The sequence below is a fragment of the Aquila chrysaetos genome, chromosome 2 (genome assembly GCF_900496995.4).
Source record: "Aquila chrysaetos chrysaetos chromosome 2, bAquChr1.4, whole genome shotgun sequence".
Lineage (NCBI taxonomy): Eukaryota > Metazoa > Chordata > Aves > Accipitriformes > Accipitridae > Aquila > Aquila chrysaetos.
The window spans coordinates 9,404,482-9,430,075 of record NC_044005.1 but is presented as its reverse complement, the minus strand read 5'-3'; the positions used below and the strand labels follow the sequence as shown (position 1 = coordinate 9,430,075).

The window sequence follows — 25,594 nt, the reverse complement described above, 5'->3', positions numbered from 1 at the left end:
GATGGTGCAGGATATACCATGAAACAGGAGAAGTCTGGAATGTTTGTGCGGAAAATGGACAACGCTGCCTCACCTCTGCTGCTGCCAAGATGCAACTTTTGCCCCTCTTAGTCTCTGTGTATAAATACCTTTTACCTTTCCCACAGAAGAGCACTGAATAAAAACCACCTGGTAAGAACAGTGTTGTTGCTGTTTCTTTTCATTGCTTTGTTCAAATTCCTTTAATTTGCTGTATTTTTCTGCTTTTGAAGAATGGAGAAACTTTACTAAGAACACTAAGAGCAGTACAAAAGCATTCTTGTTGCAATTTTGCAATACAAACAGATAATACAAGGACTGCCATCCCGGTGTCCAGTACAATGCCACTTACTGCCAACCCATACAATAACAAGTGTAAGATTCACACTAACAGTCATAAAATCCTGTGCTCCTAGAGTCACATGGCAAGATGGGAATTTAATTTTTTGCATTTTTATGAAATGTATGCGCCTCCCTCATTTCCATGAAAATGCACAACAGTCCCATAAGAAAAAAACAATTACAATGAGGGAACTCATCAAGTAAATTTGTTATGCTGCAAGTTATGAATTTTCACCCAGCCTCATTTCTCTTGTGCTTAACCCCTTTCACTAAACAACCACCACTCACCAAGACCACTGCCAGGTATCGGGGTGGACATAAGAAATACCGAATAATATGCTGTAACTTTTCTTACACATGTGACAGGAGTAGAAAATTACAATGGCCTCTTCTGTGTTACAAAACGTGAACCTAACAATGAGCATGCTATGATCCACTGGTGACAAATTAAGTTAATACAAAGCTTTACAAGATTTCAGCTTTATTAACATTACTTCACTTCTCAGACCCTTAAAGGAGGTGTATTTGATGAACACAGCTGGGTGGACAGAATGGTTCGGTTATGAAAGCCTGGTGTGATAGGGAAGAGAAAAATTACAGGTCAAAGCTTGGGAAAAGCAGAAAACACAAGGCCAAGGTGCCCAGTACTTTTTAACAGCTTAGATGTTATGAGTGAGAAAGCGTCAGTGATGGACATCACTGGAGAAGTTCCCAACTGCCAGTGGACAGCGTTGGAACAGCTGAAAAGAAACTAAGATACAAGCATCCTGATGTCGATGAAAGCAGAAGTGCACCTACATGAGAGTATGGGAACCCAGTGAAATGCTGGAATGACACATACTTACTGCCTTATCGAAACTACTGTTAATTGTCCTATTAAATGCTAAAACTTTGCAGTAGGCACTCCTGAGGATCTAGTAGTAGCTTCACTTCCAGAAAAAAATACAAGGAGCAAATACCCATGTGCACCAGGAGTAGATGTGAATTTTGGCTTCCAAACTGTGGCGACCAGATGTTGATAAAATAACATGATTTTTAACTCAGCACACACCTTATTTATCAAGATACAACTTTCAGAAACAAGCACTGGAACAGTTCCACTAAGCACACACTATATATTGTTCCCACAGTCAGTTAATTATATAGCTTAGAGGAAAAACCTCGTTAATGTTATCCAGTTTACAGAAAGTATCTACATTTATCAGTGGAACAATATCTTGTAAAAAACTCTTGCCTGATTAGACATGTCTTCCCTTTTACAGACGAAATAAAGCTCTGAATTACAAACTTTGAACACTATCAACCGATCAAAAATGAACATTAGTAAGAATGAAGACAGAAGAATCAGAAATTAGCAAGACAGCATCATAAAAGATGGGTTATGCAAGGGTTTTACGTTTTATTTACAGCAAATATATTACAGTAAAAAAGCTTAACATGGCTCATATCATGGTTGTATAAGGATGATACATATGCTTACATCAAACAGGTTTAATTTCCTTGGCACTAACTGAACCAAATGCAAGGATTTAACACAAAAATAAGAAACAGAACATTTATTAGGCAAACTCTACATTAACTGTACACATCTGCGACTGGAGTTTCAATGCAATCCAAAGAATACAAACAAGCCATCACGATGGCAAGAACTTTTTCAATGGACACGTTTAACCCTCAAGACAAGGCTGTCTGGCACCATTTAAAAGTTGCTGTACTGAACACAGTAATTTTAAAGAAATGTCATAGATGATTAAGACACTGAAAATGCACTCACCACAGTGAAGAATCCCATTATTTTCATTATTTCATTTTTTACTCCCACAATACAAGAGTGTTAAAAGGCTGCATGGCAGACAAGCTGGATGCAACAGCTGGAGGGTTTTGCCTGTCAAGCAAAGCGACTTGCAGCAAGAGACATGCTTTATGCAACAAACCCGATGATATACAGCTTGTGTGGGTTCAAATAAGAAGATCTAAGAACAACAAATGTTGAAGCCTTTTAAGCTCTCTTCATTATAATCAGAATCCTGAGAAAAGCAGGGTCCAAATTACTCCAAGTGAATTTAGGCTCGCTTACATACAACAAAATTGTCCAGATACATCAACAGTAGTAAACAGAGTTAATGCAGTGTTAATCTTTTTACATTTTAATGACTAGCTATAAAAACAGAAACTAGCATGTTCTAATCTGTTTACATTTCCTGAGCTTAGTTAAATCAAGAAGGAATGAACATTATAAAAATCCCAATAAGTCACCAATAAATTAAAAATGTACATAACCACTATAGCGTAAGAAGTCTTACAGTGCTCAGAGTAAAGTCTGCCTATCCAATACCATGGCCTTTCCTTTAGGACTCCTGTACAGGAACCATGCCATTAACTTCACTGAGATCCTACAGAATTGTAGGTCTTTTTGTTTTCTGCTTTCCAAGTTCCCTTCTAGCAGACTATGCAATAGCCTTTCCTAATCAAATCATATGAGAGCATTCAAAAACTGCAATCCTCTACTTCCAGTGCAGGAAACAATGTTCTCAGAAACGCAATGTGCTACTGAAATTCAAATTTACTAGCAGCAGTTATTTGGGTAGACTCTCAGCTCCTGCACATAACATCCCTACATTGGCAGCAGGTTTAGTATCCTTTGGGGGAACAAACCAATGAAAATCTACACAGAAGACTGGAGGAAAGACCCTTAGCAATAAAGAATTCATCTTGGCGGTTTCTTTAAGAGCCAACATCTTGCATTTGAGAAAAGCACTCGACCTACATGAGTCATACACATGTTTATTTATGCATGTTTATTTCCTGCATAGAGAATAATGTGTACCTTGGAATAAAACCCAAGCTTTGAGAATATACTGAGAGTATGGGTATTTGTAATAATCCTATTGGCAGATTAATTCAAGCCCAAATGCTCAAACTCAACTGTCTCAAAGACTTGCAGACCATGAACTTTGATAAAACAAAATACTTTTTAAAAAATTGTCCACTTCTAGCATGATTTTTAATTTACAGTGTAGATAAAAGAGAGGTAGTAAGGTTTATCTCCTCAATATCATTTTCTGTGCAGTATTTATAAAGTATCAGAAAAAAACCTATAGTTTTTTTGGTGAAAATGCCAGCTTTTCCCCTAAGAATTACATGGAATCTCTTCTTTCCACTGAAGTGCTGCAAACTAAGTAACTGGATTCTGGTTCAGAAGAGCTCTTCTTCCCATTAGCCTCACTGCATCTTATTTGTTACCAAATTCTGCTTTTAAGAAGTCATTGCAGAAATACTCCTATACAGGGCTCAAAAACATCTAGCAGATACAACCTACCCAACAAACTACATTTACCAGCCAAATAATATTAAGTCTGCTCCTAAAAAAAGCACTCGCTCTTGCTCTACTTATATGATCCCTCTTAGGCATGCTACTGAGAGGGACAGAAGAAGTATGGAAGGCCGTAGGGCCCTTCCCCTCTTTGGTGACGACCACAGCTATGAGCGTCACCGTCGCTCTGGCTGGCAGTAGCTAGCGAGCTTCCTAAGGCAGCTTCTCCTCCTGCCACGATCCACCCTCCGCCGCGGGAGGATGGACGGCGCTTTAGTGATGAGCACTGCTCAAAAAGGGTAGGAAGGACGAGCGGACCAGGAGAGACAGCTTAACAGAAACCACATTGGTAAGATCAATATCCATCTTTCCCTGGTGCAAGACAAGCCTGCAGCGCTACAGTTTTCATGATTGTCACCAGACAAGGGAGAGAAATGAAAACATCTTGGGTCCTGCAGCTGCAGTCGTCAAGAGCGTGATCCAGAGTGCAGTGCATTTCCCGCTGAGCCGAGAGCCTCGGACCCAGCAGTGCCAGGGAAAGGCAGGTCAGAGACAACAGGGTGGGATCTGGCAACAGGGGCTCCATCCCTGACCCCTGCTCTCACAGCATTGCGAGAGCTGATGGAAGAGAAGGAGCTGCCTCTTGACATTTTGGGGCGCACAGGGCCGGAGCTCCAGCATTATTCACGTAGCAGCGACTTGTTCAAGCGTGGGATTTGAGCCATGAAAGTCAGACTGCTGCACGGTGACCTTTTATTTACCCACAGAAAGTTAAATAAATTACATTAAATTAAATTCAGCCAAAGCAGATGCTAGCTTATTTATTAAAAAGCTCAGCTTTCTCTTTCCTTCAACTGGTTTTAGAGACAGGCAGCTCTTGGGAGCAGACCTTCACTCTAACTCAGTCAGACAAGAGCAGCTCCACAGAGATGGCCAGAGTGACTCTCCTGCAGCAATTCCAGCTGCAACAAGACCTGGCTGTCCCTAGGGATGCCCAGCAAAGGCATGTGAGCACAGCACTGTCGCCGGCTTGCCCTCTACACTTCTTGCCTCACCCAGGTCTTCTCCCTCCTTCCACATAGACCGCACCGGACTCGCAGTGGAAGATGATTCTACGCTGCCAACATTGCCTTCTATTGTCCTATCTTTTAAGAAATCTATGAATTTATTAATATAAAGAAGTATTTACTTCATTTCAGAGAAACCGTTACTGCCCTGCAAATATATAACTTGTCATTAATTTTTGATAGGCTTGGGTAAGGAAGCTTGTGTACAGTAACAGGGTCATGTTTACAATACAGGTTGGAAATATTTTCTTTCTTTCGGTTGTAGCATTATGAGACAACTAATGCTTCTGTACTCAAATAATCAACAGGCACACTTCTCGTTTTTACCTGTCCTCCTCTCCGTCCTTCTATCTGCTCCCTTTCAACAGCATGCCTAAAAGCAGCTCACATAAATAAGAGATGTGTTGCTTTCAGCCACACATGCTTTATACACAGTCTATTTTGTCTCTTTTCTTTTGTTCTCTGGAAACATTACTCCCATTAATTTCATCCTCAAACTATGATCCACCAAAATAAAAAAAAATTCAAGTACAAACCCAAACTTTATTGCTGGGTTATGGGTCAATGTAAACTGACCAGAGTCAATGCCAACCTAAAATTCGCTTTACAAAAGTAAGGATTGTTCAATTACATTTGCTGACCATAGACAGCTTCTTTCACTATTCATACAGTTTGAAGACTGAAGATTTGCTGGGAACACAACACAGTCTATGTCCTTTGGAAGTAAATGGAACTAATAGCCATCATCATCATCCATATCACAGCCATAATCTGAAACACACAAAGACAAAGGCATATAAACATGTAAATATTCCAGGTAGATGGAAGATACTACAAAAGTATCGCTACTTTCAGGTTGTTTTCCTGCTGTGTAACTAGATGGTAAGTTTTACCTTAAGCAAGCATTTTAAAAATCATGTATTTTCTTAGGGCAAAATAAAAAGTTCTTGCATGTACTTTCCTCAGTGAAATAAAATTATTTGTAAGCAAGTATGTGTAAATATCTCTTCTCACTTGTCACTGGACCCTCATTCAGGAATACTTGGTACATGGATATGTGAAACACTTGGTTTAATTTAGAGGTTAAGGTGATCAAGCCTGATTGTCACAAGTAATTTGGAACACGGTGGCTGATAAGCAGCAGCATACATTTACAAGTAGGCACGGTTCTCACTAGACATAGCCACCAAGAAAAAGGCTGGCTTGTTTATATTATTCATGGATTTATAGGCTGAAACTGCAAGGGTTCAGAGATAGCTCACAGTTCCTATCAACATCAAAGGAGTCGTGCAACAAATCCTGACCAACACATCTGACCCGGATCTCCTGTATCTACTTAATCCTAGAGGAACAACTTAAAATTTTGCCCAGATTTTTGTATCCCGTCTTGTTTTCTTAAACAATGCCAAGTGCAAAGACTGTGTGATGTGTGTGTCAGAAGGTGAATCTGTGGGTTTCTAACACACCAATTTCTCTTCTGTGTGCTTCTGAATGTAGTGAAACAGGTATTTTCTGTTGCGTAGTTGAACCTATGGATAACTATTACATATGAGCATTCAGTAAAGTTAACCTTTATATTCCAAATTCAATACAGTGCAACATTTCATCCAAAGAGTCAAGCAAATGCTCAGAAGCAGAATTAAGTGTAATCTATAATAATTTGTGTAGAATGGGTGAAGTTCACCATCTGTAATTCCTGCAGTCATTCCAGACAGACAGGTCTAAAATCCATGAAGAAAGCAGTTAGAAAGGAGTTATTTGTTCTGCTGAGCAGCTCTGCACACCTGCGTTTGAATTCTGGGAATACTCCTTTCCTTTTTATTTTTTTTTTAAACTCTGATTTTTCAGCTGTCGTCCAGACCAGACAGGGAGTAGTGGAATGTTCTCAGAATGGTTTAAAAATAGTAACATTTACAAAGAAAAAAAGCTCAGTGACCTTTATTCTATTTTTGTGGGGGGTTTATTAATAAACATAGACCCACCCTCCCCCACACGGGTGCTTTTTCTTGGGAACATTATTCTAATAATAAATGCAGGCAACAAACTGTTTTTCCTACGGTTCAGCAATTATTTTCCAGTGGAGAAATAATTTAAGAGCAACAGACACTTTTGTGAAATGTATACATACTGTCCATGAAAGCTAAATTAATAGTACTGGAAAGATTTTTGCAGTAAATATCATTTCAGTAGGAAACTTATTCCCATCTTGCTTTTTCACAACCCATAATTAGCAGCTCTCATTTTAGAAATATTTTTGTATATTTTCAAAGCTTAACTTCTAAGGGGAAGTTTTTAATAAAGGATAAATGTGGATGTGTCCAGTTAGGAAAAACCACAGCGGAGAGGATACTGCCTTTTCCTGCCAGCAAAGAAACCTAATTAAATGAGCGGCTTTGCTGGGTAACCCAAAGAAATTAGTACACATCTGTGTACCATACAGCACGTCGCACGCTATCAATGTAATTTCTGTACTTGGTGAAGATCTCTTTCCTCCTAACACTCTCCCCAGAAATGGAGTGTGACGATTCGTTTTGTTTTGAGCTGGGCAGCCATGTCCCCAGGGCTCACGGACAACCTGGGGATCGCTGCAGCCCCAGCTGAGGAGGCAGGCAGGAGCAGGGCAGGCAACGAGCTCGGCTCGGGAGGCAACGAGCCCTGAGCATTGCTGATGGAGGGGTTACTGACCCCCTAATTCCTCAGATCCACATTAAGAAACCTAATTCTGAAGAAGGTGTAACATCAGTTTGCTCTTGAGAAGCCCTCTTAGCCTAAAGCTCGAGATGCAAAGTTTTCTCAGGAAAACTTTCTTTCTCTAAGAAGGCCAGGTTTCAGACAAGGTTGCGGACTCCCGGCTTTCCCACAGGAATGGGCACTGCCAGAAAGGCGGCAGGAGCTCTGCACGGGGCGAGGTGCCGGAGGACAGGGACAAGCAGGGCAACCCTGTCTGTCCTCAGCCCTGCAACAACAAACCCCACAGCACCAGCAGATGGCAATTTAGACAGCATCCCAGCTTACCGTTTCCTCCCATTAACTGCAAGGCGCTCATGCAGTGATCATCATCTTCTTCTATTTCTTCCTCTTCTACCTCTTCGTCAGGGTTATAAGCTACTGGGCCACTCTCCACTAGCACAGCTGCTGGTTTTTCTAAGTCAGGGGCTTCTGCTTGTGCATTTGGAAAGGTGACCTGCAAAAAAGAAGAGGGGAAAGTAAAGCAGCCCTTCCTTTTGTTCAGTATTTGTACATAACGTTAGCAGATTCCACACAGGGAAGCCCACATCTGGGGCTAGAGGCTTAGCTCTTCCAGGGCACATGAAAGTTGCTCAGTAAAATGTTGCCTGAATGTAAGTCAGGCACAAATATCCACAGTTTTCACATAATTCATAGCCAGGTAAGTGAAATATCCAGACACAGTAACAGCAGAACAAGGATCCTCTTGCAAGCACAAGGTAAGGAGAAATTTGGGAGTGAAGGCTCCTCAGCAGAGCTCTGCAGGAAAACTTAACAACCTTTTCCTCATTGCACTGGACTCACATCAGGCCTATGACACAATAACAACGTTATTGACACTTTAATGATAGCAAAAATGTATCCTTCAAATCAGAAAAAACCCAACATGTATTAGTTTTGACAGCTCTGGTTGGATTTATTTAGAGGGACAATGAGCTGTGGAACAAATAGCAATCTTTAGACAGCACTTAATGTGATGGCAGAGCACTAGGTTGATAATACACGCCAGCACCTGTAACATTACCTATGACATTCATCAGAATAATGCTCTCCAAACACTAACTTGGGAATTGATCACTGACAGGACCCATTCCGTACCTGCACCTTCCCAGTTGCTCCAAGGTTAGGCAGGACACAGCAGGGAGGGAGAGAAAGGGCAACACCACAAGGAGACAGAGACAAATTTGGAGAAGGTAATATTGTCTCCGGTTCAGTAATGACAGGTCTGGGAAAGGGGCAGGAACCAGCAACGTGGTCTGCCCCAGCACAGCCCAGGCTCCGGTCTCTCTGGAGCTCCCACTTCCATGGTGTGCTCAGTCTAGGGCTCTACCTCCCCCTCTCATCCAGGGAAGAAACATCACAGGAGCTTCACCTCCACCAGCTTTGTAACAGGGCACTTTTCACCTCTGTTCTGTACTTGGACTATTTGGGGTTTGTACACCACAGCCTATGGCCCAAAAAGACATCCCATTAGTGGCAACCTGAAGAACATTAAAGATTAACCATTAACGCCGCTTTGCCATGTAAGCAACTTTGAGAAGTCAATACTTAACAGTACCTGTCACTAGCCAGCAGTTATCAGCACTGAGCATCATCTCCTCTATTAGGAAAGACAGAAAAGACTGGGACCGCTTCTTTAAAAAGGACAGCGGTGAGGTGCTCCTAACAATGAGTGGTCCAAAGGAGACCAGGAAACCCCAACTCCTCTGGTCCCTACCACAAGAAAAGTCCTACAGTGCTTTAGGTTTTAAATTACAGTATACAACCACGTACTGCTGCATCTTCTCCAATTCCATTGGCAGTAAGTTCTGATTCAGCGTTGTTAATTTATTTTTATTTATTTATTTATAAATGTATTTACTTGGGATGCAGTAACTCCCAGAATCCCTGTAACTCCAGGCACTTTAGAGATACACCATAAGAGAAAATCCCTGTACCAGAAAGTTGATAGTCTAATTATTCAAACATCAAAGCTGTTCCTGAACTTGTCATATACCATGACAGTCAACCCAAAGAATCTGCCTGAGTTTTTCAAAGTCACCTAAGGGTTTGCTCCAATAGCTCATTAATAGGGCAAGACACCCATTAATTTTAATAGAAAATCAAGTATTTAGATATTCGGATCACTCAAAGACAGGTTTTCATGATTTTTTAATGCTCAAATTAATCACATTATTTAGAGGAACTTCCCTCCAGTTTATTTTATATTTCCTACCACCGCTTTTGCCTCTAGAGTGATCAAACTGAGTCCATCTAGGTTTTCAGTATAAGCAGAAAGAGACACAACAGTTTGAGACGAATCAGCATCATAATATATATCAATTTATATGCTTAAAAGTATCCATCTGCTCTGAAAAAGTGGGTGAATATAAAGGAGCTACAATTGAGTCATTATTTTTTAAAATTGCACCATGCTAATTAAAATGTGACCTTCTTCTAATTATCATGTCCACTTCCAGACTGCTATACTTCTAAAAATGTGCAGAGTTTTCTAATGAGCATAGCGAAAGAAGTGAAAATGTACTTCCCCAGGCAGGATATCAAACCGTTTCTGAAAATCAATGGGTTTCAGTCGTTTTAAAAATAAGGCAGTCAAACAACACCTTTAAACAGAACTTCCTGAATTCACTTCCAGACATTCCAGACTTGAGTTTGGCACGTATCTTTATGTATGGAAGGGCAACTGTCAAAGCATGTTAAACTACCGAAGGTAACCGGTTCACTTTTTAAAGAGTGTCAGTGTCACACGTTCATGGGAAAAAGAAGGAGGACAAATACCATTGGTGTATTAGGAACAGACTTTTTAGATATGCAGTAGACAGTTATTTTATCATACACAAAATGCATATGTCTACTCTGTACAGTGTGGAAATAATAGCGAAATAAAGCAGTTATCTCTGTGACTCTGATAATAATCACAACCCCTTTGGCAGAAAATGCAGGTGCACAAAGCCACCCAAGGAGGGTTTCTGGTGTTGGCCAGTTACTAGCACTAACTTTTCTATGGCACTATTATATTTTCAAACTAAACAAACAAACGAACCAAAGAGTAATCCATGCTATATAGGGTAAGCTGTCACTTTGTGTTTCCTCGCTGGTCTCCCGCAGAAGCCCAGCCCTTCCCTTGGGTCAGTGCTGGCTGCACAGAAGCAGCATTTTGCATCATCCCCCTTTTTCATGGGGATGATCCAAGTGCTGAGAAACAGGCACGAGTTCTGCCCTCTCCTACTTCTCCTACCCACTTGTGTGATATGTACCTTTTCAGATGCTTGCAGGGAGTTTTCTCTTTTTGCTGTCTAACCAGGCATTATGAGGCTGTGTTAATGTTACTGATGGGTAAGTAAGGGCAAATCTTGGTTGGAAAACAGGCAACTTTAGCTTTGTAGTGTTTGCAGTAACCAGCTCCCGGTCTGATCAGAGAGACAAGACTCTCATTTGTTTTGCCCATTATCTACCACATAACCAGAGCTGGGCTGAGAAAGGTTTGTGGGAATTTCCAAACTCAAACTGTTGCACTAGGAGAAGTGCTGGACTTTACATACCTCTTCAGTGGCAGCCTTTTTAGCAAGCTGTGTTGAAATCAAGGGTCTTAATCTGCAAAGAAGGAAAGAAGAAATGGTGAACACCAGAAAAGTCACACCACACACAAGAGTTTGACACAGAGTATTCACTCCCCAAACAGTGAAAGCACTTTGCTAGTGTTATGTTGTGCAATTACTTTTTTAAAGATACAAGATAAAGAGCGGAGAGCCACCGACTCCACAATAATTAATACACACATTCCCTTGTAAGCACCTGCCCCAGTTCAGGATAATAAAAAAAGATGCCAGTCAACAAGCACAGTAGCAAAACCTCATCTCAAACGGCAGCCCCAGCCCATCCCAAAGGTCTGTGAAATAGAGGAGTTTGTCACGTATTACAGAAGTCAAAACACAACTGATTTTTTGGAAGAATGCAGACATGACAAAACCGAGCCACACTGAATTACTAAGCACCACTCTGCAACTGCTTCCCTGTATTTGATGATATATACAGGATACCAGTAATAGTAGACACACAGGATATCATAATCATTACAGGTGAAATTCTAACCTCCAGCTACAGAAATCATCATCAAAACTAAGGGGACCCTGCATGCCTTGAATGAGAAATGACAGAAACTGAACATAAACATTTTTAAAAATTCTGCATCAGATAAGAAAAAGACCTGCATATTTGGGGAGAAAAGATGGATCAGTATTACTTTACAGCTAAGTGTTAAATATTGTTCTTTCTGAAAAACATTTCATAGCCTGTTGTCTACTTACTGCCACGAAGGCTGTTCTCAATCCATCATTTAGTGTTGCTTTCTGGTCTCTCCTCCTCATCTAGATGTATCTAGTCAGGAAGAGGATGACTTGCTTTCTACTGAAACACTGCTCAGACAGCTTCTCAAGTATGTCTTTTAACTAAGTCTAGGCAAACAACTTAATGAATACCAATTTATGTCTCCAGAGATATAGTCTTTTATGATAAGCAGTATCTTTCCTCTCATTTTTCTATTAGCCATTCCTCCCTGTTAACACACAGATACAGGTTGTTTTCCTACTTATTTATTTATTTCAAATAATCAGCAGGAGGAAACAAAACCCCAGAGAATGAGCAGCAGAGATTCAGATCATTATCTCTGATGGAGAAGACAATATTAAAACACAAGATATTGGCTGAGCTCCAAAAAGGTTCAGAAACTGGTCATCTCTGAAATGCTTTGCAAGAACCAAAAGGCATTTCAGCAACCGAAGTAGTCCAAAGTGCCTCCTTACAGTAGATCTAAACACAAAGAAGCCACGGGAATGCTTTAGGAGCAGTACCACCGAAGGACCCAGAACACATTATTCTGCTGCAGATACTTCTTGTCATATGTCATAACTTTTCAAAAATTTCAAGAAAGAGATACTCTTGACCCACGTAAACTATCTATTACTTACAAATCCTGGTGGCCTTCTGGGCTTAGAGAGAATGTATTTGAAGGCATGGACACACTCCTCCCTATGTGCCTGGCCTTCTCTTTCCTTTATCTAACCTGAATTGTAGAGTTTTCACAGAATCATAGAAACATGGAATGGTTTGGGTTGGAAGGGACCTTTAAAGGTCATCTAGTCCAACCTCCCCTGCAATGACCAGGGACATCTTCAACTAGATCAGGTTGCTCAAAGTCCCAACCAGCCTGACCTTGAATGTTTTCAGGGATGGGGTATCTACCAGCTCTCTGGGCAACCTGTGCCAGTGTTTCATCACCCTCGTCGTGAAAAATTTCTTATTTCCTAGAATTTGAGACTTACCTACCTACTGTCAATCACTGTTTTCCAAAACACCCTGTTTAGGTGCTTACAAACACACGAATGCAGCAATGTCAAAAGGTTATGTAGCCGAAGGATGCTAATTACCAAACAGGTTGTATTTCATTGACATGACTGAAAAAAAACCAACAGGGCTAAGAAATGAAGGACTTTTATTTTAAACCAGTAGTAGTGATTATTGCAATTAACATTGTACCAAAGATAGCACCTATTTCCTCCTGCTACCAAAAGACATCAGACCTCCCTGGAGCACCCTGAAATCTTTCCTGCCCCCAATTAAAATCAAGCTGTTGAGTAAGACTCACAAGGTAATCAGAAACTGCTGACATTTCTTTTAGAGAAAATTATACATGTGCTCACACAGTGAAGAAAACAATCACAGCTATAGGAAGCAAAGAGTAAACATTCCAGTTTCATTTTAATTAAAATGGTCCCCTAATGAAAATAAAAATTCATGCTTATGAAAAGCCTATTTGAAAACTTTAGTGCTAAATCCAAGAGCCCTTCTACACCATTTTTCAGCAGCGAGTGATTCTCACACACAAGCTGAAATTAAAGCTTTTTTTCTGTTCCATGATAATTGCTCACAAAGTGTACATCTTCACTTCATTACTAGAAATATAGCACTGCCATTCAATTTGAGCAATACAGTTTCTCTCTCAGCATAACTTCTAATGTATCCAAAAGCAGCGGGTTGGATTCTGCTCCTGCTCTGGCTGTTCGTTACCTGCTGCAGTGCAGATCTGAAGGGGTCACTCACCCTGTGGGCTGAAGAGCCCAGCTCGCTGCACCTCGGTACTATGTGCTACCTACAAACACTAGCAATGAAAACTGAAAAAAGGTAAAACCATCGCAAAGAGAGACAAAAACTTATTTCCCCCCTGAAATAATGTCCTTGATTAAAATTATATAAAAGTTATAAACATATAAAAGCAGAAGTTAATTCTTCCCCCTTGGCTCTCCTTATGCCTATGGAGAACCCTACTATTACCGTACAAAACCATTTAGGAAGGTTTTATAGTGGGGTTTTGGTTTGTTTCTTAAATGCCCAGATGCCCTGACCTCCTTAAACCAGAGCAGCTGCTGCCACACCAGCCATATGGAGCAATAAATTACTGGCTGCCATGGCTACAGATAACAGGCTCCTTCTGCTGTCTGGCTGCACCACAGAGGGGAGAAAAAAGTGTCTTCATGAAAAAGTATGACTGCTTTTGAGGCTGGGATAGGCCTGAGTATTAATGATCAAAAAAGCACCTTGAAAAAACAAGTAACAAGTATCTTATCCAACTTTCAATGTGCATGACTCAACTTCATCTGTAAAAGGCTACCAAGGTACACACATGCACATATTCACTATATGTGAAAAATCCTGTCCATCACAGTCCAGTTTGAATTCAGGGTTGCCAAGTTCCATAAATAACAATAATATCCCATATTAAGATATGATCCCATATATGCTAAAGCACCAACAGTCTCTGTTGAAAATGTAATGTTGCAACTGGTCTTCCCAAATGTTTCAGTAGTTGTTCACTATGGTGACTTCTAGTTTGGGGCACTTTCATTATGAACTTTGCAAATTAATACGGTACCTTGTGGGAGGGAGTAACAAAACAAGCAACTTTCTGAACAGCAATGTGATCTGTAAAAAGGGGGAAAAACAGATTTCACACAGCCCCAAGTGTTATATCCACATTTCAAACTACTTCAAAAATTATGCAGATCTACAAACGCTCATGTCAGCCAACACACGTAACACTGGAAGCAGATAATCTTGACATGTTCGCAACAAAAACTAATGGCACGGTACATGGCATCAGAGGCTGCTCCCTGCTGAATCTGCTCCGCTCTCAGTTGAGATGTGCACGATAACATCTAGGTTTGTCCTCCAGCTCAACAATTTAAAAGAAGATTCAATATAATAGCTCCTGACAGGGCTGGAGATCACACAGACTGAACTTTCAAAGTGAGCAAATTCTCTGAAAAACAAGCTGGCTGTGACAAACAACTGTTTTTATTTTGCTTATTATTTAATAACAAAAGATTACACAGCACAGTACATAAAATAGAAAAGAGCACTGCGAAGTAATAAAACCACCTCACTTGCATCAGGCTGTTCGCCCACTAAAAAGGTTTACGATACCATAACAATCTCCTCAGTGCAATCCTGCAAGTAATTTGGAAACTCACCCAAAGCTCTGTTTCTTACTGAATTTTAATTTAATCCATCCAAGTAGGGAACATCTTATTGCTGCTTACCGCCCATACTAATTTTATACGCGGATGATCCCAGAATACGCGATGGAAAGCAGAGATACAACAGAGCCCGCAGCCACAAGCCTGCAGTGTAATTATGCAGGTCATCTAAGACAAATGCCCATAAAAGCTATATATCCATACCACAGGTCCTTCATACGTATGCCACTTCAGTGACAGAAAAAGCTATCGAGAAACGATTTGGCGAGAGACCGGTCAGGTTCTCCACGCTGGCTGAGATCCTCCTCCCACCTGAGGCCAGATGGTTTTGCCTCAGGAGCTCAGTTTACCAGACATCTGTGTGAGAAGGAAATTAATATAAATGTTTACCCCAGCTAAGAGTGCCCTTTAATTAAGTACCGTCAATGTTATCCTTACCGGAAAGCTGGGAATTACCTCTCTGCAAGGATTTAATGCTCTTGTGGAAAACACAACAGCGTCAGGACATACCGACCCCCCGTTCTGCCATCAGGTCAGGACAGAGGGGTGATCCTCCCGGACTCAGACCTTTTCCAGAGGGCGAAACAGACTGCAATCACGACCGTGACCCCGGAGCACTTTGGGGTTTGCACATCCAGCTGCAGATCCCACCGTCTTCTATGTCGGCTTCTGGCCGAGAGCCGGGTGCTCACAAGAGCCGTCCCCTCTCCTAGGGAGGAAAGCGAGGCACACGGCCAAGGCCACGGCCGGTTGTGACACCAATGAACGGCGGCATGACGCCGTGAGGACAGGGGCTGGGGTGTAAGGGTGCACTGTGGCACACCAGAAGAAGCCCAGATACAACCACAGACGTCACGCTCTGCAGAAAGACGAAGCATCTCTGATGCTCGTACCTTGAAACCCGTGTGCCTCAACGTGAGGCAGGCAAGTAGCTTTGGCTTTCTGAAGGCCCGGCTGACCAGCCCTTCGCCCAGCCCAGCTCACCATCAGTGTGAAAGCCCCAAGGAGTTTCCCTGAATCACCGTCCCCGGCGACAGGGCTGCAGGGACCCCAACCAACGACCACAAGACACCAAGCGAAAGGCACGTCCGCGTTGCGACGAGCTCAGCTCACGCATAGCGAGGTCCCTTGGAATTGGCTACCCCCAGTGCTGCCCGCTGGACAAACGTGACTGATGGAGCAGGCGGCAGGGTCTGAACCCTCCTGGACGCTGTCAGACGCTTGGGCAGCAAGGCTAGGGTGCATCGAGCACTGCCTGAGCCAGCTACTTCTCACGCTGCTCCAACACGCCTGCGTGAACTCCACCAGCTACACCAACACAGCCAACTCCTGTTTTCCTCCTGTTTCCGAGCAAGCAACGCTACAGAAAGAGCCATTTCAAGCAGAAAAAAAGCAAAGCTGAAGTGACAACAAAAACTAGAGTGAAATGAGAAATTGTTCCCCCTTCTGATTCCCACTCAGCCCTCTTTCATGCTGGATCAGAGGAGCTTCGCTTTCATCAGCACAGCATCAGACAACGCAGCGCTGAGAACATCTTCAGCGCTAATGAGATTGGCCTCTTCTAGCAAGTGCCCAGGCTTAAGTATCTAGGGACCAAAGCTCGCAGGAGTAAACTGGCAAAAAATAAGAACCTCTGTCATTCACTAAAGGATATATTTATCAGCGAGGAACTAAGCACCTATGTCAGTCATCGATATGCTTTTGAAAAGCGGGAACTTTGCTACTGGATAGTGAACTAAACACCTATTTCAGGCTTTTCTGAGAGAGGCAGAGGCCACGATATCCGTCTTCAATAACCCAACTCAGAGCGGACAATATTTTTCTGCAGAGCTGCAGCGCTCATTCCTCAATTAGACGCTGTAAAATAGCAACTTGCTGTTCTTTCCACTGACTAAACCAAAAGATTTTCAACAACAAAAATGAAAAGAATGAAATCTAAGGCCACCTTATTGGGACCAAATGAAATTATGCTACTGCAGCAGATCCAAAACAATCTCTGCACATATCTGCTTCTAAAGGAAATTGCTGCAGACCATGGGAAATTACAATTGCTCCAGGACAAGAAAGGCTGACTGATCTAATATTTCTGGTCGACACACCTTCTTCCTGGGTTTGTCAATAAAGATACTGATGAGCTCATCTCTCCACAGGTCAGGAAAATATTAGTTGAAAATATGTTATTCTTTTCACCATGGAAATTTTTCCACATGAAATGATGGCAGCAAGGCAAATCTGCACCTTGCTGGGAAAAGCTACTTAAAATAAGGAAGCTATGAAGCATTCTAATGAAGGTAAATGAGTAATCGTGATGGTCTCAGTTAAGCAAGTCTAATGACAGTGTCATTTTTAAAACATGGGCGTGAGACAACTCATGTGGTGACAATCCAAATAGGTCTAACTATCTTGTAGCATGGTCTTTCAAATGGTAACAGTGCAGAATGCATCTGTTATGGCAGAAAGCACCATTATTAGCAGATAAGGCAAATATAAATAATTTTAAAATCATGCTTGGAACTACAGTAACAGAAATGAGATTTTAAAAGTTAAATGAACAGATTATCATCTGAACAGAAAGATTATTCTATTGAAAAGGTCTCAGCAGTAGCACTGCCATTGCTGTTTGTGGTGCAAATATATTTTTTCTAGACTCGAGCAAGGAGAATTACAGATATTTGCTTTTGGACAGGTGTTTTGATCAATCTCAACCTCATAAAAACAGCTAATGAGGCAAAAGATGAAAAGAAAAACATCTTAGTAACCTGCAGTCTCTGAGAACAATCCACTGAGATTGTTATACCCAAAGGTGATGCCAGATTTATCGTTAGATCTTCCCTGTTGACATTACAAGGACAAAAATCATGCTAGGCAAAATACTAACTCACCTCTTCCACCACCTCTGACAGCATACACCACTGTGCAAATTAAGTTTCTCTCATTCGATTATGCAGGCAAAACTAATATTTCAAAATTCAAGTAACTATAGATTCATACAAGTAATCCATCAAGGAATAAAGATGGATGACAGATTTTTTTTTCCTTGTGTCTGGTCTATTATACATTAAAGAGCAATTTCACTGCCAGCCATCTGGAAATCAATGTATTCCAAGCTTTATTTTATGATTACCAACATTCCCCTTCGTAACTCATTTCTAATTATAAGCAATAAATCATTCCTTCTTGCTTGTAATTTATAACAGCCAATTAAGGAAAACCTCTTATTTAAATAGCAAATCTAGCTTTAAAACATCACATATTTTGAGGTACGCACAGAACATCTAATCAAGCAGCCGAATGGTAGAACGATGATTTAACGTGACTTTTGCAGCCAGTGAGGAGACACACGTGGAAGAACCCGCTCTCCCCTGTGCCCCATGTACACCAGGACTTTTCAAAACTGAAAGCACAGGTCTCATCTGTCTGATTTAATGCAGAAGAGATTGACACGTAGCAATACGTGAGCCAGGACACAACTCGGAGAAGTCTGGTGTCAAGGCTTCCCTTCACTATATCAGGAAATGAATAAAGAGGCTGTAACAGAAGAAGCAGCTCTAGGTTGGTCTCCTAAGAAGTTCTGGATGTTTTCTAATTTCATTTTAGGAACCAATGGTGAGAGAACGCAGCTCTAAATTTAATACTTAAAAAAAAAACAAAACAACTCAAGCAGCTTTTCCCATGCCTGGATTTGCATTCGAGAAACGGACTGGCCTCCTCCTCCCCAGGAGAAGGACACCGCCATGCACCGCCCAGGCACTCGCCATCCCGGCTACTCTCTGTCGCACGAGGTTTTGCAGGTGTTAGCACATAGCATGGCACTTGGCACGAGCATGGCACTCGCTCGGATCACTCCTCCCCATCCCTCACAGCCAGGAGAGGATCAGGCAGAACAAAGCAGTGAAACAATCTGCACAGAAAAGGTGTCACCAAATAAATCCAGATTATTCCTTCAGGGAGAAGTCTTTAATGGTGGTTTCCTACAGCAACTTTTACCAACAGAACAATATCAAAGACATGTAGCGGAGGATGTCAGACATGACCAAACAGGGTGGGTCCAAAAGCACTGGCAAGGACATGGAGAAGTTTTTACTTATATTTGTTCTTCAGTGTAGGTCTGAATAACAGGCATGCGAGCGCAAACACAAGAGAGAGGCTTCTTATAAATAGCTCTGCTGGGATTTGTCCGTTAGAAAAAAACCCTCACTCTTGTCAGAAAAGTATTTGATACAATTTTGGATACAGAATTTATTACATGAGAAACTGATCTCAGGAACGTGGAAGTGGTTCCCACTGAGATTTTATTCGGTCATCACACAGCTCAAGTCTGTTCCAGCTTCACATCGTGTCATCTGGTAAGCGTTTACAGTAGGAATCAAGGGAACTGGATTTGGAAAAAATCCATCACAACTGACCTAAATCTGATCTGACCTGAATAATCAAACTAAATACCAAATTCAAAAATGGCTAGACAGAAGCGAGGAGCGGGAATTCATCAGCTGCAGGAGTTATCTCATGAGTCTCCTTTCCTCAGCTGTACATGAGGGTTATGCACCCCACTTTTTTCTTCCCGAAGAGCAGCGGTGATGGAGGCTATGCGAGTATACCCTTGTACTAAAGGCGTCAAAAACCAAATGCATGAGTGCTGCAGGCTCCACTGCGTTCCCTTTCCTTTTCAGACACCATTCGTTCCTGAGAGAGCAGCACTTGGAAGTGGGGAATGGAAGATAGCAAGTAAATAAGAAAATCCAAAGAGACCACCTTGGAAGGGCAGCAGCGACCATGTCAGTACCATCCAGCCTTGCCTTTGCCATACAGTTACCCAGAGAAAGGCCTTGGCCGGCACGGTGCTGCAACAACCACCCGGGTGCGGGTAATGCCGCGTTAGACCCACAGCCACGCCAGTCCACCTTACAACCGTGTGTCATATTCACAACCTGTCTCATCACCGAGCCTTGCGCGTATTGTTGCTTCAGGGTCTAAGGGGGTTATGCTGCCAGCATTGCTTTATTCCTAAGAGACGGAGCTGAAGATGTACCGGTGCAGGACCACCTAAGCAAACACATAGCAAGTCTCCATAGATGGATCATTATTTATGTAGACCTTGTAGTGATGTATTCAACAAAAAGTTTCACCACTTTCAAGACTCCTTATCTTCTTTTTATGAGAGATCTAAGTATTATTTATTAGTCTTCTCAAAACACAAAGCTCAAAGACATCTTAACATCTGGTTTACTCTCTCAGCAGTGAGAACGAAACACTCAGAAGAAAATGCAAAAATCGCTCGCTTGATGTTGGTGAAACTTGAGCAATATTTCTGGCAAAACCTTTGGGTGAGGATGCAACAAAAAAGCCTGTACAAAACTGTAAAGGGAGGGAGAAACAGACACCAAAGCCTATAAATTTCATTTTGAAAATGAGGCATCATTCTTACTATGCCTGTGGATGTATATCTTCCCCATACAAAGTTTTAAAAGCTTTATATAAACTATACTTCTAAGCAAGCTTGTAATTAGCTAGGGGCAGGCTTGGCTCTAATTATAACTTGTAGAGACATACATTATGGAAATACTTCGCTAATAACCATAGCAATGCTCTGTTGATGGCTGAAGTCAGGCTGGCATGTGATTGCTGTCTAACCACCTGAGTACCGTCTTGTGTAAACTGGGCTCCCTAATGAAGCCTGTAGGACCGGTCTGTCGGGTCTTCCTCCCAGCTCTGCCTTACAGGGTAAGCCAGGCTTCACTGCCAGGGATGCTGTGATGCCCTGTGTGCCTGCATCTGGCTTCCCTGCTCCTTACAAGTACGCTGGTCTCACCTGTTGTGGTTTAACCTTGACTTAGTCTAAACATGACTTAGCAACAACTGAAAACATCAGTGTTATCAACATTCTTCTCATACTGAACCCAAAACACAGCACTATACCAGCTAGTAGGAAGGCAGCTAACTCTATCCCAGCCAAAACCAGGACATCACATCACCAGGAGATGCTGTACCAAAGGGGCCGGGGAACCTGACAGAGCGAGCTGAAATTGCACCATTTCAGCAACAGGCAAGAACAGACTGCATCCGATGCATGAAAAGGTCAAATGACAGCATACACTGTGAACATGTATACATTAATCTGTACAGCCTTTTTCAAATTAAAATTAAGTTGATCCCAGATCCCATCCCAAAACCCCAACAGGATACTCTACTGGAAGAATATCCCTCCAAGTCAAAGTCCCTGTAAAACGGCAAGTTCATACAGCCGTCTCACAACTTTGGATGCAACCTCTACTGACAAAAGAAAGGTCCAGAAAATAAAGTGCACCCTTTTATTCCAACCTTAGAAGCTGCCTGCATGGCAATGTCTACTTGGGTATAAGTATGCATGGATAATAAAGTGCAAAACTAGTACAAATCACTGGGAAAATGGCTATTTACCATCAAATACGACACGAGTTTAAAAGATGCATTGCTACTCACTATGGGCGCTTGCTCACACATACTGTTATGTACCAATGAATCACTGAAGCGGGTCGCAGAAGCCCTTCATGTTATAAAAAGCCTATCTCCTTTGCAATGCATTTAGTACAGATAAATAGATGAGTGTAAAAATGCAGCCACATTTTCTTATGGAAAGAAAATTCCAAACGGAAATGTTAGGAAGGAAAACAAAATTAACTGCTGTTTTAAAATCTGTGTGCAATATGTGCAACTCCTTTCAAGAAAGGAGGACACTACTTCTGATGTGGGGAGCAGACAGCACCATCTTCTCCGATGTCTTGTGTAAGTTCCACGTTGCACGTCTCTAATTAAGTTAGGGTTAGCTATTGTAGGGGATCCTACATGTAAAGCAGACTTATTTAATAGTGGTTTGCTTTAATACAGTCTAATACTAGTGTTAACAGATACAAATTAACCAATAGAAACCTCATTCAAACTCACAGCCTCTTGTGCTGGTTTAACTGGATCAATTAGAAAATCTCACCAGGTGAAGCCTGTGCTGCCTGCAGCCGGCTGCATGGGGCCGGTGAATGGGGCAGCCCTGCTTGGGCCACCAGTCCCTAATTTGGCTCAGTCAAAACAAGCCAGGTCAGCCTGAAGAGACCTTTGCTAACTATTACCCTTTGAAATTTTTGAAATCAGTTAAAGGGCACTTGCAAAAGCAGGTCAGCCGGCAGATCTGAGGGACGGTAAGAAGCGGCTGCGTTCAGACGGGAAGACGTTTCCCTAGCCTTGGCTTACAGCCCACTCAGATGGCTACCGACATCTCCTCTTCACCAAGCCCTCACCTGGACCAGCAGAAGGTTGATCCCAGTCTTAAACATTCAGATGGCCGAAACTTCCGTAACTGGGAATTAGTCACTCCTCATCAAAGCAAAACACAGCAAAACCCACGTGACAAGATCTGTTTAAAAATCCTTACTCCACCTCATTTTTTTTTACCCAGCCCTTCCAAGAAATTGTGGCCCGCGGTGCTTAGTTCTTTGGCCATCAAAAATCCAGCTTCTGAGAAAGGTCAGTGTAAAAGCAAGGCGAGCTCTTCCTATTGCTGAACAACGGCGTTTCCTCCACTTCGCAGTGGCGACAGAAGATGCATTAAAAAGAAAATTACTGCAGTTACAAGGCTCCATCTGAAAATTGCTCATGCACATCCTCAACTTTGTGTACACAGAAATACTGCACAGCTCTAACGGTTGCGGTTGCCTTTCAGCACTGTGCTGCTCCCTTGGACATATACAGCTACGGATGAAATCAGGCCATCTGAGAAGGTGTCACATATATGCTGTGCAAGCTATATTCCTATCACAATTATTAAGATATGGACTGTGAACAGTAAAAGGAGTTCAACTGACCATGAAATGTGCAAATACTGCAATAAATAGATACTTATACACTGTCTTATTTATATAAAATTCCTCCTTCCCATTATCAGTCATCTTTTGTCACCGCATTCTGTCAAGTTTCTCAGACAATTTTTGACATGCAACAGATTTTAGTACAACTCTAGTGAGAATGAGTAAAACATGAAACAAACGCTATCCATCTCAAGCAAATCCCTACTTCTTTCTTTGTACCTAGGAGAGCTTGCACTCGAACCCCGTCGTGAAATAACAATTGTATTTAACAGTGAAGACAGTAAATTCCCACTGTAGTTTAAATCCTTCTAAATACTAACCTATGTTTGAAGATCAATAAAAATAATGTACTTTCAGGTTAATCTTCTGCTTTTTTTTTTTTATTTTGAACTTTAACTCCTTGCATTAAAAATTCACAGACAATAAACCAATATTCCTACAAGACCCGAGCTACTTAAAGTTAAGTGCTAAGAAGTATTGTGAGACTTGGTATGTACGGACCCTTTCCAGGCTTTGTGTCGCACACATCCCTCTCCAAAGCAAAGGGGCTCCCCGCCGTACACAAAGAGAAGGCTGTTTGGGCTGAAGTCACAACTTCAAAGACCAGTAGCACAAAATTTGCCAACTCGCTTGGCCATTCAAGCAAATGTCAACTGAAACAAAAGCACACCGAGGAAAGTTGTCACCGAATGCCATGCTGGGAAAATAATGCAAATTTGTATCAATGATCAACTTAGCTTTAACTAAATCTAACGAGCATGTTTGCTTATGTTCTGTTTCATCACCATGCTCATTTTGCTCTCTAAAGGCATTTCTGAAGCATCAGATAAAAAAAAAAACAAACCTTCTAATTTAAAAAAAACAGTGACACCCTCCCCCTATTTTTTAAGAAACATTAGTCTTGAGCGCATTAAGTTTAGATTTCCTACATTCTGTACTTGGTCAAAATATGCAGCAAATGCCTAAGAAGTGCTTGGCCCCAGCGAGACAACAGTCTGCACAGACTCACTTGTAATAAATGTCTGCCTTTCAGCTGTTTAATCTCCATACACTGTATTTCCTTTATCAGCACTACAGCATCATTCCAGTTTGCCTTAGTTTTTTTTGTGTCTACAAAGTATCGTGGGAATATCAATATTTGGCAACCTAACACTTGGGTTTTTAGCAGGATACCACAGATCTCTGTGTTACTTTGCTCAGTTGGTTAGTAAAATGTTACAGCAAATAGATGTATAAAGTTTTTTTTTTTAATGCAATGTAAGTGCCATATTGTAACGTAAACACTTTCACTGTGCATATTTTTATAGAAAAAGCTTTTCACAGTAAACTGTTTTAAAGGAACTGAATCAAATTTAAACACATGCACAATAGACTTACATTTGGAAATTAATTTGGTAGCCATTTATGACCCTTTGACATGAACCTTCACAGTCGTTCTTAGATCAAGAATGTATTAGTTCAGAAGTGTTATGTTTTGCCTGGCCTCAGTGGGGAAATTACAGCTAAAGCTCCTTTAAGGTTTTTGTTACCTCTATGCTTCTGAGTATTAATACCTTATTTGAAAATCTTAAAAGACGAGCAAGAAAGCAGCATAAACCTCATAAACAAAATACACGCTTCTGCCATGAACCCACTTTACACAAAGGTGCTAAAACAACTGCCAACAATGGCAAAAGTTGATCCACCCAATCAATACTGAACTTATTTATTGCCTCCACCTCTTCCCATTGAATTATGATGTCCACGCAAGTAGTCCAAACATTCAAATTCCCCATCCATCTCACCGGACAAAAGTGAAAAAATACGCTTCAGAAACGGCATACGAGGGATGTGGTGTTTTTACCAAATGGCAGCACCACACAGAGAGCCCTGGAACAGATTGCTCTCATCTCTTGACAAAAGAAATACGTGGAAGCCATTGAGCGAGTGCTGCCCCAGCGGTCGCACCCTGGGCTCCTGGCCCATCAGTCCTCCTGGTGGCACAACAAGGGTGTTTGGCAAAACCACGTTGGAACAGCCCTCCCTCATCTGCCATACGCCAATCCCTGAGATACCTCCATGGCACCCATTAACAGCTGACAGTATTTAATGCACATTAGCTCAGACACAAAATCATGCCTACAGGGTGTTACAGCTCCCAGGAAGCTCAGGAGCTTGGCATCACCAAACCCTTCCCCGTAGGCATCACCTAAACAATTTCTCCAAGATGATGTGGGAGATGCCAGGCTGATGCTGACGCCTGACCCACCGAACCCAGCTCTGTCCCCCTCTCATTTTCCAATATTCAAAAAAGGACTCCATTGGACTCTCCCCAGCTTTAGCAACAGCATGACAGACCCAACGTACGCCGATTGCTCCCAAACGCTGGTATCCACCTTGGCCAGTAAGCAAGTCCAGGTGTGTACCCGCTCGCACGACCAGCGTTTTTGCAGACCAGCTTTTGCTTTCCTTTCACGTACACATTTCAACATCACAGTTCAGATACGATGATGCGCAAGCCCCTCGCCATTTTTAAAGGATAACAACATCCTAAGTTGAGGTGGTGTCTTTAGGAACAATAAAAAGTTAAGACTCTACGTGTCAAACTGCAACACAAAGTTGGCTTTAGTTCTGACATAAAGAGCGTGCAAGCCTCACATTTATTAAAAACAGATGAAACAAGTCCCAATTCTTTTTGAATAGCAGAACTACTGAGAGACCTGGTGGAGTTTAGCACAGCAGGAGTTTTAGTTGTCTATCACCACACGTTTAAACACTTGA

General features: G+C 41.8%; 1 protein-coding gene across 4 annotated transcripts in view; it reads right to left on the bottom strand.

The window, feature by feature from the left end:
- Nucleotides 1-1,735: 1,735 nt before the first annotated feature.
- Nucleotides 1,736-25,594, bottom strand: part of BRF1 (BRF1 RNA polymerase III transcription initiation factor subunit) — a 177,126-nt gene continuing 153,267 nt past the window's right edge. For all 4 annotated transcript variants that reach the window (XM_030033144.2, XM_030033139.2, XM_030033153.1 and 1 more), the window contains 3 exons: nucleotides 11,010-11,061; nucleotides 7,756-7,924; nucleotides 1,736-5,511 (listed from right to left, as the gene is read on the bottom strand). In XM_030033144.2, coding sequence (XP_029889004.1) covers nucleotides 5,474-5,511; nucleotides 7,756-7,924; nucleotides 11,010-11,061 — 259 coding nt within the window. In that variant the 3' untranslated portion in view covers nucleotides 1,736-5,473. The remainder of the gene's footprint in view (nucleotides 5,512-7,755; nucleotides 7,925-11,009; nucleotides 11,062-25,594) is intronic.